Genomic DNA, 19,845 nt, shown 5'->3' on the forward strand with positions numbered 1-19,845 from the left:
TGGGGAGGGTGCAACCGAAGGGGAAGGGGGACCCCCCGCGTGCACGAGAGACCGACCGACCGACCGACCCGATCGATTCGAACGCCGGCGACATTCTTCGTCGTACGGACAGAGGAACAGGGAGAAACGAGAAGAGAGAGAGGCGAACCGAGTCGAGAGACAGGCGGGGCAGGAGCCGCGGAAAGGGTGAGGGAGGAGGAGGGAATACGGGAGGGTACGGAGGGAGGAAGAAGGAGACCCGGAGAATAGGACGGCCACGGAAAGAGAGAGCGCGAGTTCGAGAGAGCGTGCAAGCCATAAGCCAAGGTGGGAGGAGAAGCCGGAGGAAGAAGTGGGAGGCAGCTGACGAAGAGGCAGGGGAACGAAGACGGAGAGAGAGAGAGAAAGAGAGTGCGGGCGCGCGTGAGAAACCGCGTGTGAGACGGAGACGGTAAACCTCGGAGAAAGAGAGAGAGAGAGAAAGGATACAGACTCGGGTGAAGAAGAAACGAAAGAGAACGGAAATCGAAGAGAAGACGACGAGGCATAGAAAGAGAGAGCCCCCGCAGGGGGAACGCGGAGGAAAGGGGTTCGAGTGCAGCGAGGAAGGACGACGATTAGTAGAAGAGACTCCGGGAACGAAACGGAAAAAGAAACCGGGGTGGGGTGTCGTGCGGAAGAAAGCAAAAAGGGGAAGAAAAGAAAGGAGAAACAACGACGCGAAGGAGAAGGGTAGGGAGGAAACGCGACAAGGAACGGGTGGTGGACGGCGGGGGGAAGGAGGGCCGGTTAGATTCTAGGAGTGGCGAGGAGGGCGCAGAGAGAGAGAGAGAGAGAGGAAGGGGCAGAGAGAGACGCGACCGTAGGACTTGGGGAGGGGTAGAGAGGTCGCGAGGAAAAAGAAGAAATCCCCACTCGTAGCGCGTAGATCGGCGGTAGGTTCGAATCGTACTGTCTTGTTGAGACTCGCGTCTGCGTCTGGATGTCTCCGTGTGTTAGTCGCCCCCGGAATCGTCCCGGTCGGCGTCGTCGGTGGCAGTGGTTGCCGCCTGGTGGGGAAACACGGAGCTGGTCCCACCACCGTTCGGGGGAAGGCACGAAAGGCGTCGACGCCGTGAGGCTGCCGTCCAATCGGGAGGACTGCTACCCCGGTGGCTCCGCCAACCGGATACTCGGTTGCGCGGACAGAACGCCCATCCTCCCCGTTCTTCGGGCTCCCACTGATGTTTTTATTTATTACATCTGTGACTGGGTAGGGAAATACTCCCGACTCGACCGAGAGAGCGTTTGCCACTTTGAGAACGAGCGACGCGCGTTCCTGCGAGTTACCGCCGCAGCCGCTTTCGTCGTCGCCGTCGCCGTCGTCGTCGCCGTCGTCGTCGTCGTTGCTTCCGTCGTCGTCGTCGCCGTCCTCGTCGTGGTTTCGTCGTTGTGTCCGTCACCGTGGTCGCGGTCGTTGTCACCGCGACAGCAACTCCGTCGTCGTCGTCGTCGTTCTCGGTCGTCCGCGGTTTGAACATCGTCGTCGCGTTTCGTTTGTGTTTTTCTGTCGCCGGTCGTCGACGACAACGTCCACGTTTTCACGTCAGTCGACGATTCGGAACCGTGAGCCCGCGCGTCAACAGTCCGACCGAATCCGAACCCGGTCGCCGGCGAGTGTGCTCCGATATTCAGTGTCAAAGAGGCTGTCCGAGCTACGCGACATCGCCTCGAAGAACTTCTGTCGTGGTCGATCCGATCGTCGATTCGACGAGGGGCAGCTCGCGGCTGCTCCTCGAGCATAGCCGGCCCAAGATCCACGGACCTGTTAATCCACGGTCGCCAGGGGTCCGGGTGGTAAAACACAGTGTCGACCGATAGCCGATCATCCGATTGTCATGGACACGGTCGTCCGAGTGGTTGTGCACAGTGCAGTTGTTAGCCCCGCGTACACGGTACACCGTAGCCCGTGAGACGACGCGACAGTTCATCCATCGAGTGAGAGTGACTCTGTTCGGGTCCGATCCGATCTACAGCCGATCCTGGCTGTGACGACGGGACCACGTTGCTCGTCGGCTAGGAGCCGGCCGAAGCCGATCGAGAGACATCACCGAGATTCGATAGCCTAGTATGCGTTGACTGGCGGCGTCCTCTTCGAAGCCCGGTGGCGTCCACGTGGGCGGCTGTGTACAGAGAGCCAAAGACCCTAAGTGAACCTTATTCGATCATCCCTGCAGCAACTCGCGTTCTCCATAGGCAAAGAGTCGCGCGCCATTCGGACACTCCATGGACCACGGAGCGATGGATAGTTCTTCCGACCACAGTAGCCGCGCCAGTCCCGTAACCGGCAGCCCGAAGCATCCCCATAGCCCGTCGGGCCAGCAGAGTCAGCAACAGCTCCACGGTTCCCACAGTCAGCCACCGCCGTCGCACCAACAGCCCCATCCTCGGGACCAGCTTCGCGACCAACAATCGCAGCAGCAACAGCATCGAGGCGTCCCGACGCCGGGTTCGCCAACCCGTGGTTCACCGCCACAGGGTCTACCGTTGAGTCCACCGCCGTTATCCGCAGGAGGAGCACCCGGTGCGCCTCCAGGTATGGTGCCCCGTATGCCGGGCCTGCCGCCGCCGGGTCTCGGGCTGCTGGGACAACTGGGTGGCATGCTCAGCGGACACCATGGGTCCCCGTTGGAGCTGATGGCCGCTCATCACGCGGTCCTGCCGCCCAGGTCCTACAACAGCCCGCCGCCGATCAGCACCAGCGATCCGACCGCGAACGAGTGCAAGCTGGTCGATTATCGCGGCCAAAAGGTTGCCGCGTTCATCATCGCTGGGGACACGATGCTCTGCCTTCCGCAGGCGTTCGAGCTGTTCCTGAAGCACCTGGTCGGCGGCCTGCACACCGTCTACACGAAGCTGAAGAGGCTCGATATAGTGCCGTTGGTGTGCAACGTCGAGCAAGTCAGGATCCTACGAGGCCTCGGAGCCATCCAACCCGGCGTCAACCGGTGCAAGCTACTCAGCTGCAAGGACTTCGACATACTCTACAGGGATTGCACCACCGCCAGGTAAATGCTGATCGATCGAACACACGGGGCATCGCGGCGTCGTCTAACCTGTCCGTCGATAGGGACATGTTATACGTATACACGTTACACCTGAACAACGACTATACTTTAGATCGGTTCGATCGGGGAAACCGGTATCCATCGTCGTCAACTCCAAAGAGACTCGATGACTCGCGACGATAACACGAACCATGGTATAGAGAGCCACCTACGGATCTCTCTGCTCGTCCCGCGGCTCCCGTTCCCCGGGAACGGAAGCTACGATCCTCGCGTGTATTAATAACGCCCGGTGTCGCCTCTGGGCAGCACTTTATCTTCGGCCAGCCACGGAACGCTCCGCGGCTACCGGCCGACCAAAAAATATTTTAATCGCGCCTCGGCTACTCTTCTCGCTGCCTCGGCTCGTCCCCTTCACGCTTTTTAGCCCGTCTCAATTTCGACGACGCTTTCTAGGCTCATGCCCACACCTCGGTGTCCTCTATCTTTGCACCTTCACGAAGCTTCGTGCACTCGGACGTAGAAAGAAGCCATCTTCATGTCCCTCAGAGCTCGGACACTGCTGGTCTCGTGCATTGAGTGACAGAGGTAGTGAAGAAATGCCTGAGGCTACTTTCGGGGATGATTGGGGACATTTCTTTATTTCGGTACCGGGTATTCATACCGATTGCCTGAGGTTTTGGGGATGATTGGGCACATGGGACGAACTTCTGTCTTTTGGTCAGAAATTAGCAGCGAGGTCTTCAGGCGTCCTAGGCTCTTCTGAGTTCCTAGAGACAGCAGCCTTCTACATCATCGTTAGCAAAGGGATGTCCTAGCTCTTCGTGTTTCTAGAGACAATTGAGACACCTTGGAACAATTTTAAAGGCAATAGCACCTATTCAAACGGCGAGGGAATTAATAATTTTCTGCTTTGGCCGGATTGTGGCAGAGCAGCAGCCACCGTCCCGTGGCAGGAGCCGATCCGAAGGCACGTGCCTTTGTATCTGGAATTGTCAACGGGCCTCGGTGCCAACAGGTGTCCCTTTCACGGCAGTTTCTCTGAATGAATCGTCCCCACCGACGAGACAGAGAGAAGTGGCTGTAGTACAAGCTTACCCCACCCACGAGTCAGACGGCAGACGAAACGGAATGGTAAACGGAACGAGGGGATCCGGTGAACGTCGGGGAAAATATTGTCCTTCGGTTCGGGCTCCTCCTGCGTTTCTCTCCGACACTCGAATCTCGTTCTCGTCGAAATCTCGAGGTGCTTGATCGTTTTCGAATTTTTCTCTTGGCGAGTTGTTCGATTGTGCGATTCGGACGGTGTTGTGGATAGAATTGGGGTGTTAGGGGATCGATTCGACAGGGAATCCGAGCGAGAAAGGGACAATAGTATTGCGGGCAGTGCGGCGCGCAGTGGCAGTCACAACGGAAACGGATTCAGCGCGACAGAAGCGAGGGCGAAGGAGAAAGAGGGTCGAGGGATTCCGAGCGGAGGGAATAGAGACGGGAACAGAGGGAAAGAGAAATCGGGAGGAAAGAGACGCACGTAGGGATAGGGATCCGAATAATCCGAGTCGCAGTTACAGAACCAGAGCTCGCCGAGCCGTCGGCTCGTGCGCCACACAGCCCTCTCTCGACGGACCCTCTATCTTTCTCTCTCCGTCTCGAACACCGCTCTCTCCCGAGGGAATGCTGTTTACATTTCCCATTTGTGAGCTTTCTTATTGGGTTTCTAGTAGCTTTCGAAACGCTCCCGTTCGACACCCTCCCGGGGCTATTTTGAAATCGACATGCTCCGGAGCAACCACCCTTGTAGACTCTGCGAACTAGTTTGTTTGAACTATATCGGTTAATTATTCGGTAACGCGTTCCATGTTTCTTTTATTCCGAGGCTTGTGGTCTGGATGATATGCAGGCGCATTGTCTACGACGAAAAAGTGAAAAGCTGACCGGTCAATGTCCCTCGAACACGATGATCCATCATTTCTCCGCAGTTTGGCTCCGCGCCGCGTTGCTCCTCTCCGTTGCCCCAGACGATACCATCAGACTCGCTTTCGACAAAAATTTACGCTTCCGATATTTGCGTCCTGATGCTGCTTCGAAAGCGAAAGTGCGGTCTTCAATTTCTCCCTCTGACGCAAGAGAGGATGTCTGGGATAAATTCCTATTTGTTATTCTGTGGTCTGAAGAATTAAATCGTAACATAGAAGTCTTTTTAGAAGAGGTTCACAGTGCTCTGTCTGAAATGGCGTACTCAAACATGTCACTAGGCTAGCTAAATTTCTGATGAAAGATGGAATACTTCTTCGTAGTGCTCTAAAATGCTGTGTCCAAATACATCAACAGGGTGATTCTAAGCTTCTCTCGAATTTCTGCGATCTGAAGAAACAAACCGCAGGGTACAACCCTTCTTCGACTGTACACAACACAGTGCTTAAAATACTATGCCTGGACACATCAGCTAGTTTGCTAAACCCATCCTTGAGCCTCCAGCTCTCTTCAACTTCTGAAACTTGAAGAATCTAACAAACTTTCTTGCAATGTTCAAGAGCAGATTGCTTAATCAATATCTGTGCAAAATAAAAATTGTTAAGTCTTGCTGTCATTTCACCAAGTTGGGGTACATTGACACTTCTAAATTCTTCTGATCCTTGCACTGGTTTAAATGCCACCTACTCGTTGTTATCATACAATCCAAACTGTACTATTCAGTATAAAATTCCTGAAACAGGATGGCTCGGTTATTTATTGTTTTGCTTATTTTGTTTACTTTGGAGAGAGAGTACACTGTCATTTTAAAATTCTTCTGATCCTTCTACTGTTTAAAATGGCACCAACTCGTCGTTGTCATAAAATTCGTGAAACAGAAATGGCTATATATTTTCTTGCTCATTAAATTCCAATTTCTTGTCGTTTCACCAAGTTAAAGATAGTACTAGAAGATCCTGGTACTGTTTAAAATGGCACCTACTCCTCGCTGTAAAAAAATCCGTGAAACAGGACCGGCTATTTAATGATCTATGGAGCGATGATGGCGGTGCAATTCCTCGAGTTTCCGTATCGATTGGAAAAACGATGTACACCGGCGCAGGGACGAGGGGGTGCAGCATGCAGGGGGTTCGTGGAGTGCGAGGGAGGATCGCCAGGAAAAATCGGATGATTAAGAGACCGCGGTATGGTCCTCGTGTGTGCGGTGTCCGGTGCTGGTCGCGTGTACCGCTGACGTCGTTACATTCTGATAATGCACGGGCAGTGGTAACACCGGGAACACTGGCTACACACCGATGTTACCTCCGCTTGCTACTCTCTCTCTCTCGTTCTCTCTGTATGTGGAGAGGCTCGAGGGGGTTTCGCGCGCACGGTTACACGGCCCTACGGCCCGGCTCTATCGTCATCGATGCAACAGCATGCACCGAGAACCGCACCGATAATTCAGCCAGATTTTTCTTGCGGTTTCGAGCGGCGGCGCCGGCTGCGTTGCAACGCGAGCGTCGCGTCGCGTCGGGGATCGTGGACCGCGCACCGGGAGTCTTCGATCTTTCTAACTGACCATTCTTTCTGAAACAAGCAGCGCAAAGTCTTCATTACTATACTTGGTTGCTCTTCTTGTGCTGTTACTAGAAGTGCTACATATTGTCATTGAGTGGGACAATGAGGAGAGAGGGTCGAAAATATTTTGTGAATATATTCATCCCTTCCAGTGTGAGAAAATAATATTGCCATGACTGTCATTCAGCAGTGTTTTCAAGTGGACGAAATAGTAGTTTGATAGTCTCATTCTTCATGACAGTATAGAGTCAGCACTCTAAACGAATTTGTAGCAGCATCAGGTTAGAGAAAAAATCAACTTCTTCTGGCACAGAAGGAATTCTTTCTTTTGTCTCCATAGTGACGTCACAGTGGTTTTACGTGGACGTTCCTCCACCTTCCTCTTCAACTATTAAATCGGAAATACATAGATCTGATTCTTCGTATCATTGTCAAGTTAGCACTGTGAATAAATTAATAACAACATCAGGTTAGAAAAAGGAATGAATTTCTACTGCCACAGAAGGGTGTCTGCACTTCTCTACAAGATTTTTCACTCTCTCGTTATTCTCATTCTTTCTTCTGTCTCCACAATGATTTTAAGTGGAAGTTCCTCTACCCTACTGTTCAACTAGCAAATAAGAAATAGCACTGTTTGATAGTCTGATTGTTCATGACAGTAAAAAAAGATGAATTTATACTGACAGAAGTGTGTCCGCACTTCTCTACAAGATTTCACCCCCTCGTTATTCTCAATCTTTTTCTGAAAGGGTTGAAAGACATAATTTCCTTGCGGGAAAGCTGAATGGCGAAGCGCAATGTTGAAAAAATCGAATCGGTTGCAGCAAATGTCAGGAGAGTATGGGCCGACGGTATCGTTCTAGAACCAATTAAGTTGTTTAGAGGATCGGTGTTTCGAGCCCGGGGTAATTGTGAATGACGCTTACAAATCGAAACGCCTTGTCCGCCCACGCGTCCACCGATCGGCGAGAATCGTCCCCGATTCGGCCGTCGAGCACGCTCCTTCCCGGCTACGCCTAATTGATGCCATATACGCTCGCTAACGAGACGAGCCAATTATCCTGCAGTCAATTTGCCCTGGGTCCGCGACGATCGAACTGAATCATCGTCGGCGAGGTGTCCCGATTCGCTGGGAAAGAATCAACGAGGCGAAGATTGTGCGCGACGCGTGTACATACATGCATACACACGGCAAATCCACGCTGGTATAAGATGAAAGACTATGCGTGTATGTAAATGTTACACACGCAATATTCGTTGGGTTGAATCGGAGATTTCCTCGTGCGTCTCTTCCTGCCTGGCCGGGTCCCTTCTTCTTTTGCCTTCAACGTCTTTCTCGACGCATAATCCGCGAACGAATAAGCGAACGAACGAACGCGGCAGGATACGTGGGAGTGCGCGCGGCCCTGGACTATAATTCTATGCGCTATTAGCCGTTTAATTATAAAATTGTGCATAGATTAATTGGCTCCCGTAATGGCCCTAACAATGCACAAACGCGCACCCGGAGAGTAACGGAGAGAGATGAGTAGGAGAGGGAAAGAGTGCAACGGGGAACTGTGGTCTAGTTGTATAGAGGGAAGATAAGAGCGAGAGGGGAGCACTCGGCCGCTGAGAGGATGAAGAAGACGCTCGACTAGAGAAAGGAAAGCAGAGATGAGAGAGAGAGAGGGAAAGCATCGTTATTAATATTTATTTCCTTCGGTACGTCTAGGCTCTTGCCTCGTTGTTGCCGTGCGCTTATGCACCGTGTGCAGAGACGCGCGCGGTTAAATGGGTACGCGTTCGCGTTTAATCGCGCAAACGCGCCGGTGCCCGTCCTGGAAAGTAGTACGATTTCCAAATCGATCATGCTACCTCCGAAGAAATCGGACGCGATCCTGCGAGATCGAAATTCGCGGACGGACAAACAGTACAGAAGAGAAGGGACCATTCGGTGACACTTATCCGTTGCGTTACAATTGACGAGACTTCGAATATGAAATATAACTTGTATTACTTCATACTCGAATTTTATGTGCGAAACCTATGAGGTGTCTGAGACAACGTTTTAAGACAAGGGATTAATGAAGTACAATAATGAAATAGAAATGGAGGGAGGAGATGTAATACGAGAAGGGTAGAGAAGGTGCAAAAGGGGTGAATAGCAGAGAAATTTAATTAGAGCAAAGAAAATTTAAAAAGAAGGGGTGGATGGGGATAGGTGAAGCTAGAAGATGAGAATAATGTTAAACACTTCGAAGTAAATTGAAGAAGAGGGTGCAGAGGTAGATGAAGAAGTGTAAGAAGAATTGGGTGAGAGAAAATCGAATTTAGAAGTTAGAAAGCTGAAGTTAGAAGAGGATTTAGATAGATAAGTGGGGTTAAAGAATTGGTAGAAAAATTGTGATGAGTTCAGGACAGAAGTCAGATGTCATACAAATAGAAAAGGGGTGGTTGAGGGAAGAAGAAGTAGATAAAAAATGAAACAAGGTTCAAAAAGTGTGCTTCAGGAAAAAAGTAAGAGTTAAAGTAAAATAAAAATTAAAAAACAACTACCTCGAAGGTAAACCTTTGAGTTTTCTGAATGTAACAATTTGCGGAGAGAATGGATAATCTGGAGTCACGGTGAAGAGTGCAGTGAAGGGAACAGTATGGGTAGGGGCTAGAGACAATGTCCGAAATCTGGTTTTCCCAGCAATTATTCCCGTAGGCCGAGTACGGGCCGATCCTTCGGCGATCCGGGTGCCTTCGACGCTTCCATTTATCTTCCCCGGAAAACCGTATCCACTCTCCGCGATTGTATCGGATTGTGTACGGCAGCTGGCTCGGCCGTTTTTTTCGCTCTCTCTCCTCTCGTCTCTCTCTCTCTCTCTCTCTCTTGCTCTCTGCCCCTCCTCGGTTTCATAACCCACGCGCTCGCTCAACTGGCCCTCTAGCCAGCTTTACGTTTTTAAGGGCTTCCATTATTGCCGGCGGGCTGCTTTTGACACAGATACGCGCGCGTCCTCGGGCCCGCTGCTCGCGCTCGTTTCCGCTCATGGTTTTCTTTAAATAGCTCCTTTTATTGTCCGCTGATTCGAGCCCTCCCTAAACCTAATATTATTCGCTGATATATTCTGCAACGTTGCGGCCCTTGGACGCGATATCCACTCGGCTGGATTCGAACCTTCTGCGTTTGTGGCGAAAATAATTCTCTTCAAGCGAGATAGTGCATTTCAGCCCCTCACTTCTATCAAATACACATCATACTTGCTTTAGGAATGTTCTTCTTTGCGTGAGAATTTTATAATCATTTTTGTACAGGATCTTTGAGCTAGAATTTCATCCCCTATATTCGAATCTATTAAATTCATAAAAGATTAAGACTCTGTGAAAAATGGTGATTTGTGTTTTTCAATCTGTTCTGACCAGTAGAGAAATTAATTACCTAATTTCATCCCCTATCCGAATCTATGTCAATCGAGCAGGAAAATGAAAATAGCCGAGCATTTTGTAGTGTATCGACATCGTGGAACATTCCTGACCGTCTTCCAGTATTCAGGGCTCGGTTTAGGCTCGTCGGGGTACTCGAAGAATACTGTTTCCCAACGCGGCAAGTTTCCGCGAGACCCGAAGATCGATCGAGTCTCCGGCGCAAATCCGTCGCTCGGTTTCTTCCTCAGCACTCTCGGGCAACCCCTCGCAGCCGAACCCCAGCTCTCCCAGTAATTCTCGGTAATTAATAATCCGCAACAAGTAATAATCGAGCCAGTAATCCGGCCGACCGGTCGGAGCGCCGCGACAACCGGCCTTCTTAATTCTAGATAATTAACGGAAAGGCAAACAAGAAGGATTAACCGAACCTTCCGCCTCTCTTTCCTTTATTTTTCGAGCTTTCTCCCCGTCTGGTCTGCCTCTCGGAGTTTTTTAAGATACATGTATAATTTTATTCCGATATGAGACGGCTCGCTTTATTTCGGAATAGGAAAGTCGCCATTCCCTCTTCTTCTTTCGTTTGATAATAAACCGGCCGATGGAATCGTTTCTCGCTCGCGATGAGAATTCGTGAGAGATCACGACGACGCCAGGAGAGAGGGGAAAGTCAAGAAGGAAGTCGAACCGAAACGCCTGTGGCTAGGATCGGCGATTCCTCGTCGTGTAGACCCGGTGCAGATGCAAGTCATCTTCGGAGCCGGCATTGTATCGGCGGCCCCGGCGCCAGGCTCCCGTAGCTCCTTGTCTTTCCACCGTGGTATCCTGCCCATTGACGACCCGTGATATTTCCATTTATTCGCTCCACGATTCCCACATTTCCGTCCCGGGAATCGGGAACGCGAAACTCACGCCGATTCTATCATTCTGACGATGATCGTCCGGGTTCTGACGTTTCTTCGTCTTCTGTTGTAATCAGTGATCGGTAGACTGTGGATCTTCATGAATTCATTGCACTTCGAATTTATGAGATACGAGGAGGCATTGATAGATTATGAAAATATAATAACCAGGCACGCAATTGAAACGACATTAGAAGAATTTAAAAATATTGTTACAGGGTAAACTGTACTATTGCTGGCACTGCAGTCTTTATCGGCACTAGTATAAAATAATTTTTTATTGCTTCTTATTTATATTTCAAAGCAACGTTACAAGTTTTGTAACTTTGTAAGACTGTACTATTTGTACGATTGTTATTCACTGAATACATTTTATAATAACAGATTTATGACTCGTAAAACTGTTTGATTTTGCTGAGAAATCTCTATTAGCTTATAATAAGAGAAAGTTAAGCTTGTTAAAAGATTTCGAATAAAGATAAAAAGATTTTTACTACGATTCTGGCTTAGGGTGCCAATCATTGTACAGTTTACTCTACTATTTTTAGTATTTTAGAACATTCAGTGTGTTCAGTTCACTTCAGTCTCTTTTGATTGACCTGGACAGTAATTTTTATTTTGCACAAAAATCCGCAGACTAATGCTAACATTCTTAGTGTAAGAAATAGAGTTGAAATCAAATGTCAGATTCCAGTCAATAATTACTAGACAACAGAGTTTATGCATCTATCACACAAAATTCGAGTAATTCGTAACATTGAAAATATTAGAAGAATTTAAAAGTACAGTTGAACTAACATATTCAGCAGGCAATATAAAAAGGGAATTACATCCTCCAAAGTCCTCAATTCAGTTCTGAAGCAGACTTCGTTCCTCCACTTCGTTCTAAAAATTCGTCGAAGCTGTAGAGACCTAAAACACTGCACGGTTCGCCACAAGCCCCGATCGGATGCAGTTCAGGCAAAGTTGCTGGCAGCAAGGCCGCAACTTTCCCGCGGACTTTGGTTTCTTCGGTCCCAAACTATTTTTCCATGGAATCAGTAGTTGCTGGTTCTGCAGAACTAGACGGCAGAAGAGAGTAGAGAACTAGAGTCCGCAGAACAACGCCTACCGCATAAATATGCATTGGCCGGTTGCTGGCGGCGTGTTTGTGTTTTATCTGGAAGGGGTCGTCGGCCTATACGGAAGTCCATCGTGGTCCCGCCTCGTCGAGGAACGATAAAGAGGACAGAGACGAAAATCTGTCGTCGACACCTAAGTCCGCCCATTCGTCGGTGTATTATTTTTCCTTATTGTTCTGGCTCTCCGGGGTATAAATCAGTATTCGATCGGACGTTTAGCGGGAGCAGGGTTCGCTCTCCGATGATGCTATCGTGGATCTCGTAGATCGTATCGGCGAGTCCGACGAAAAGTGGATGTAACGGGTGTGATCGATCGAGGGAGAGATCGCGTGGACGCGAGAAACGTCGAGGAGAACGCCGCCGATCGCCAGCTGGCCCAAAACATTGGGCCCCGGGAAAAATTCGTGCGATCCATCAGGAACGTACCCCTCGATCGATTCCTTCTCTGTCGACGCATAGATTTTTAATTTATTGCAGTGCTCTGCAACCATATACAAGGTGTCCCAGAAAGGGGTGATTCTTGATGAATAAGGAATAGTATCAGGATTTTTGTGGGATCTATCACATTTTTATGGGAACGGATCAAGCGGGCTGGGACAGTGTCGTTTTCGCCGGAAATCGATCGTTTCGCAGTCTCCGGTGACCCACATTAAAACAGCTGACTGTGGGTCGACCCGTGGGTACATTTCCCACCCTCGCATCGCCTCGGCCTACCCTTCTAATCGACCCTTTCGCGAAAGACAACCCTCCTCCGTCGGCTCTCGACACTTTTCGCTTAGACGGGTCTCTCTTTGATGATCCAAGGACTCCGTCTCTGTCTCTCCGCCTCTCCGCCTCTCTATTCTTAACGGTTAACGATTCCCGGTGCCGATAGAACAAGCAACACGCATCATTGCGGATCTTCATGCAAAATAAAAATTTGCTAAGTCAATCACAAGGTACTGGAGCCAAGCGAAGGGTTGTTTCGTCCCTTAACGATTTTAATCCGTTGATAATAACTAGGCAGCGGATTTAGGAAGAATTTAAAGATACTACAATATTATTTTCGACCTATCAAACACATTGAGATCCACTGGATCTTTATTCAAAGCAAAATTTCTCCTCTAAATAATTTAAATAGTTTACACATAGAGTGTTCCAGTACTGCCAAATGGTATTCTTGATAAATGCATAAAATTTCGAGTCTGCACATGAAGGTGTACGCCCAGTTGCTTGGTATGTACCCTCTCTCTCGCAAATCGAGCAATTCGAACGGAGGATCGAAACGGTTCGGGCTGAAAAGCTGCTCGGTTGGATAAGGCGGGGCGAGGGGTGGTTTGGGCTGGGTTTGCACACAACGAGAGCCCGAGACGGAACGCTGGGAAAAGGGGTGGAAGTGAAACAGGAGGGAGAGGAGGGGGGTGTGGGTCGCAACGGTACACGGTAATTTCGAGTGATTCGTGGACGACGTCAGCGAGCATATCGCACCCCCTTTTCTCGAGAAGGGGTTTCGTGCGCACACGGCAGCCACTCGAACTCGTTACACACGGTAATTAAACGACGCACGAGACCTCCCTGCTAGACGCCCGGTATTTTAAGCCACTGTTAGAACTTTTGGATCGCGCACCCTCCCCCGACACACCCCCGACTACACCCCTAGCCCGGCGAAACCGCATCAACCGTTACCGAATCGACCGACGATTTCGGATCCGCTCATACCCGCCCCGGAATTTCGACGGTTCGGCTACCTGGCCCTGCGCGCTACTCTGCTCCGGTGTAATGGAAACTTATGGCATTAGCTGCTGGGCTGCTTTGTCGGTATTTTTTGAGTTCCGAAAAGTTGGGAGGAAATTCGATTTTGCCGTTTCTCGTGTTTATACATTTTTATTTGGCCCTCAGCTTCCTCGTCAGCAATTTATCGTTACTATTTGTTACTAGACTTGGGCTTTTAGGTAAAATGAAATTTTTGTTTGTCAGTTTTAAGATACAGTGACACGTTTAAATTTTACATTTTTCATGTCGGACGTATCGAATTCGATTCGATATCTCCGCAATCTCTCCACTCTTTTACATTTCACTTACTTAGTTTCTTTCCCATAAATACATAATATCCACAGTGTATTTATCACCATCATTATTCCATGAAATGCACGCTACACATGCTCTATACATGTGAAATAATTAGTACGTGTCCCGTATACAAGCTATTAATTGCTCCACTGGAAGGTATTTAAGCATGAAGAAAATTCTTCCTTCGGGAATTATGCATACATAGAAATTCTGCAGAGTGATTACGAGTCTGTGGTTCATTCCACGAGTTTTCTCTGGTAGTAACGTTTCTTAATGAGGATAACGTAAGATACTTTCCTCTTACTTGTTTCATTGCATATTATAAACTGTTCATTCCTCTTGTCCAGAATGCTTGGAGCTCTGACTCACATGGTAACGATCCTCAATGTGCACGACGTCCAATCAATTTTCAGATTTTTGTGCAACACATACATTTTCTAGATAAAAATATATTTTATTAGGAAATCTCTTGTGAGATTTATTACAACATAACGTGCACTGCAGAGTATAGTGAATAACGAGAACGTTGTGGCAACATATTTTAATCATTCTATTCAGAGTTATCATGGCGCACAACTCGGTGCACATATTAATTCCTTATCACCAGACTGCGGATCTTTATGCATGAAAAAATTGGTTGGGTGAAATAAATAACAGTAATAGATCAGAAAAATTCAAGAATATTGTAATGTTCTTTGTAACAAAGTCATTAAGAGATGAAATCAATTTTTGTTTTATTCCTGTTTCCCACAATCAATGCAGAATATTTTTATTTAGCATAAAGATCCGCAGTCCATCACATTCAAGAATTTTAATGAAGTAATATTTTTAAGTTCCCGTGACACTTCACAGTGTCCTGCATTACCTGCTCATTTCCATCTCGAACGCGTCAAATCCGTTGATCAACGAGCAGTCTTATTTCGCAACGAAGTGAGCGAATCGCCGAAGAGTAAAGAATGGCGGTTCTCGCAACCCGATTGCGGATTCCCCGGAACAGATTGTCGCGGTCGAGGCGGATCGTTTCGATCTCTAATCAACCTGGTGAAACAGGATCCTCGTGATCCGGCGGAGCTCTCGATACGCGGAATCGAGGGGCTGGCGAAAATTGTCGATGAATTCCATAGCGCACCGAGAGGAGCGAGTGGTACTCTAACATTCTCGCACGAGTCGTCTCGCTCTCTCGCAGACCCGATAGCAGTTGAAGAGAGAGGAAGACGGGAGAATCCTAGCTTGCAGCTACTCGTTGGAAGGTAGACCGTAGGAGGGTAACGTCTGGTACGAATCTGTAATCTAGTAATCTGGTAGCCGGGCAGGATACAGTCGGCACTATAATCGGCAGCATGGTTCTAGATATCCCGGTGGGATTCGCGAGACTCGGGCTTGATTCGCGAATCGAACGCTCTGTTCGTGTACGGGCCGTGTGCCCCTTCGGCCGTTGGTATCTCGAGAGTGCCCGGGATTGTTTGCCAGTTACCGAGGCAAAATCGCTGCCAATCGGGAGCAAGACTCGCAAGCGAGGCCGGGCCCGTTTGCTCGGGCTCGCGTGCCCGTGGAGTTTGGCGTAACGTCGCGCGTCAATCAACGACAGCCCGATTCCCAACCCTGAGAGACGTCCGGACTTCTCTCTCTCTCTCTCTCCCTCTCCGCTGTGTGTATCACGGACGGGCCGCCGTGATAGCCGTCGACATACGGTACGAGGGGTGGCTGAGTCGGTTTTCGAGGCGCGCAGCCACCGTTTTGTGCAAGTCGAAGTCTCGAAGTCGAACTCGAAGACGGCGCCTCGCTCGGCTCGTCAGCTCGGGGAGCCATCTTTACACGCGTGCGGTCAGCTCGCGTGTTGCACGCACGCCTCCTCCGCGTTCCTCACTCTCGTTTCCGTTCCTTCTTCTTCCACTTTCTCCTCGCCTTCTTCTTCTGACCGTAACCTCGACGACTTATTGTTTGGCCCGATGATTTTTTAGACACTCGTTAGGAACACATCTAGCTAGGCCCGAAACCGCGCTGGGAATTTCGGCGCCATTCCGGCTCTCGGGTGTCAGCGTTTCGCTGCAAGGGATTTCTTCATGTTTCGGATGGAGGTGTTATTTCGAGGCTTTTGTTCGTGAGATGATTCCGAAGGCAGAGAAACGGTTCATTCATTTTTTGGACTCTGGGGCTTTTCGCTTACATTGTTTCTATTGTGACGTCCTCGGTGATGGGCCTAGATCGGGGCACGTTTGCCTTGAGACAGACTGAGCCCCCCTTGAGGAGCCCTTACTGTGCCTAGGCCTGCCCTAGATACTTCAATTTGAGGACAACTACTATTTTCATAGTAAAATTGCGTAGCTTCCTCCCATACCTTTCTTGACATCTCGGATCCAGCGCGGAACAGATGATCGAAGAATTCGCGTAGCGATCCCTGAATTATGGATGAGGAATCTGGCGATTCCGATGGGTAGGCCGCGGGGAAGGGCAGCAGGGGATCGTTATCGGCGGACGCGGCCATAAAGTACATTTTAATTCGAGCGCGGTCGCGATAGATAAAGCACGGAGCAGGCTAGGCGGACCTTGCGCCCGCGGATCGCACGTACGGACAATCAGACTTGCAAAAGCGGGGCTTAATTGGCCTCTTAGCCGCGCGGGACGATGATTAATTGGCGCGGAACCGGCCGCGAGAGGCGAGCTCAGCACGAAACTCACCTCTCTTCTCTCTTCCTCCGGTTTACTCTTTCGCCTTGTTCTACGCCCTCTGCGACGACCCAGCCGAATCTTCGCGAGATCACCGCACCGGTGACGTAAGAGGACGCGCGAGGAACGCTCGCGTGTTAAATTGCCGTGAAATATCCACGAGCCGGCGGAATACCTGAGCACAGGTCCGGAATCGGTTCAAAGTTCGGCCAAACAATCCCCCGCCCTCGAACATTTCGCTACCGACGGCTAGCTCCGTCCACCAGAAGCACCAGAACCCTGAAGAACATACCATTATCACCTAGTAATATTTATTAGGTCGGAAAGAAAGTTCTCGCGGTGTTTGTTATTTTGATTTTATAATAAAAACCGCAAGAACTTTCTTTCCGACCTAATATTTATCCGTTCTTTAAAACATTTTTGTGGAGAGTCTTCTTGCGGACACGTTGATCTGTCCGTTATTCCTAATACAGCAGCTGCTAATTAATTCAGACCTGGACTCTGCCATTGGGAGGTTGCAGTTCTGTGTCAATTATAAACATTTATAAAATTTTCGTTCTTTAAAAGCTGCTAAAAAATTTTAATTTCTGCGTCCACTCAAAAACAGTTCTACAGCCCAACATTTAAAAATTCTGGTTCCATGGTTCCATCAATAGACTGCGGATTTTTCTGCAAATTAAAAATGTTCGCATTGATTCCAGAACGCGGGTGCCATATAAAAGTTTCTACTTTTGATTATCCTATTCAGCTGAAACTAACACATTCGTGTCTTTGAATATTTTTAACATGTCCACTCCTTTAAGTTGCATAAAATCATCAATAAGGACATTTCAACTCGACGGGAACGAATCTCCGTACTCCTTGGGCGCAATAACGGCGGTAATTTTTAATTAACATCTCCCCAAAGGCTGTGAAAACACGTCCAGCCGCCGCGCAACATACTTATCATCGCCCGGAGAATCTCGGAGGCGTTGTGGAACGTTTTCCAGTGGTTAGGGGATCGGAGCGACGCGTAACGCGCGGTTCTTGACGCCCGGCTCTATGATACGAGCAATCGAGATAATCGCCGAGGACGTGTAATTATATCATTGTACCGAATTACCTGGCGGCGTTTCACGGCCGTTGTTACGGTCGCGGACCCTGAAGAACCGGGCTCCGAGGAGGTGTTATTAACTGCCGACGTTGATACATCTAGTCCCGGTTTCGCAGCGTCCCGTATCGACGGCTACATTTTTCCTGGGCCGAGCCCGAGAGCCCGAGACGGACGAGAGAGAAATTGGACTCCGGGAGAAGGAGAGAGAGAGATCCTCCGGGACCAGGGATGGCTGACTTATTAGATTCGCGGGGCATTAAACTGTCGTTTATTCACGGCGAAATTGCGCGCGAACCCCGGCAACCCTTGTGAAAAACCATTGTTGCGCCGCTGGGAAACTCCCCGCTGTTAAAACGATATAAACCCCGAAAACGAACCCGAAGTCGACAGACGAACAACACCCGTTTCATTAAACGGTTGCGGAAACCTGAACGTGGTAAAAATTTCAATGTTTAGTTTCTGGACGTTTCCGTACGTATTTTTCAGTTCAAGGGAAGATCTTGAAATAGAATGTATAGGAGGAAGAAATCGGTTCCGATCGTCACGACTCTCGCCGATCGGCAGCAAGAGCATAGACGTGTAATTACGAAGGGTTCGGTTTCTCGAAGCTGTTCGCAGTATATCATCGTTCGATTAACCCCGAAAAATTACAAATTACCGCTCGCGGTGAACCGTCAAGGTTTCGCGCCATCTAGCTCGCCGCCATCTTGGATACGGTGTTTAGGCCCGCGGGAGATCTTCGTGCATCAGTACACCGCGAATTTTTCTCTGTAGATTTAATCGATGACTCCGAATTGAATATTATCTCGTTAATGTACCTAGTTTTAGAGGTCTAGAAAATGCAAGAGGGTTGAAAAACGGTGTCGTACGTGGCTCCTGCATCTCGCAACAGTTGCAGAACATTTTTTATCTGCTTTACCTGGTGGGTAAAGTGTCGAAACGGCCCTCGGAATTAATTGTGGGAGGAGTGCTCGTAAAGCGACACGAAAAGCAGAGTTCGGAGTCGCCGAGGAACAGGTTCGATATCAATAAATGAATTTTATCGGATAGCAGTGTGTCAGCGGCACAAATACGAGAATCACAGTCCCGCCCATGTCGAATTAGAAAGGCCCACAAAACTGTTGGGGCAGGAGACTGTTCGCAAACGAGGAGCCGTTAATGAGGCGATATTTCAGTTTTTGAATAACTGACCTAGCCTGGGCGCAGACGTCGAACCGGTTCCGAGAGTCTGAACTCTGCTCGTACGAAACTTATGCCTCGTTTCCTCGATCCATCAGCGATCTTCCAAGCCGTCCACAGAGTCACCGTCTATCTCTCAATTAGTATGTTCGATCGGTGCGAGAATCAATGGCGCGAATCAGGAGGAGAGAGACGATCGGGAAGGCCGGAGGAGATATCGAGATGGTGGCGATCGGGATGAAAAGCAAACAAGTCCCACCCTGGACTATCGGTTGCGCGGCAATAATTGATAGAATAAATTAAATCATTTGTCTTGGCGGGAAATTAAAAATGTAATTTATATACGAGTGGGTCGGGCCCGTACCTGGCCCTGATAAAACGAAAGAGAGAAAGAGATACACACCTACACGCAGTGAATCGGACACGGAGAAAAGGGTCCCAGGATGCATCGTGCCGGATTACCGCGAGGGCGACGAAAGAGATAGAGAAATCGGCGATCCTCTTCCGAGGAGAAGGATGGTAGGAGAGGTGGGATGGGGGTGGGTGGGAACGGGTACGCGCCGGTGGCTCGTTTTGTTTTTGGCCCGTCTTTCGATTTATTCCACGCTGATGAATCAGGTGTGTGGCGCTCTCCTCGTCCCTCGCCTGCTCGCTCGCTCTGTCTCTGTCCGTTGCCGAGCCTCGAGATTACTTTTGTGGGCGGAACGCTTTCTGTCAGTGCCTCCGAGGGTATATTCAGGTATAGGAACTCTCCTCCGCGTATACACGGAACGCTCTCCGACGCGCATACCTTCCTCTGCTCCCGTGACTCCTCTTCGCAGGGAACCCGCAGCTCCTATTTAAATTGGAACGCGGGACCACGATTCTTATTATTCGCGACCGTC

At 49.4% G+C, this 19,845-nt stretch overlaps 1 protein-coding gene across 5 annotated transcripts in view; it reads left to right on the top strand.

The window, feature by feature from the left end:
• The first annotated feature begins 984 nt into the window (after positions 1 to 984).
• The window catches only part of Dac (dachshund family transcription factor), a 250,242-nt gene continuing 231,381 nt past the window's right edge, over positions 985 to 19,845 (top strand). Inside the window, exon 1 of one of the 5 annotated variants that reach the window (XM_076441029.1) lies at positions 985 to 3,026. In XM_076441029.1, the coding sequence (XP_076297144.1) occupies positions 2,245 to 3,026 (782 nt within the window). In that variant the 5' untranslated portion in view covers positions 985 to 2,244. The remainder of the gene's footprint in view (positions 3,027 to 19,845) is intronic. The other 4 variants (XM_076441027.1, XM_076441028.1, XM_076441030.1 and 1 more) reach the window with 4 other exon arrangements.

This window comes from Lasioglossum baleicum, chromosome 16 (genome assembly GCF_051020765.1).
Source record: "Lasioglossum baleicum chromosome 16, iyLasBale1, whole genome shotgun sequence".
Lineage (NCBI taxonomy): Eukaryota > Metazoa > Arthropoda > Insecta > Hymenoptera > Halictidae > Lasioglossum > Lasioglossum baleicum.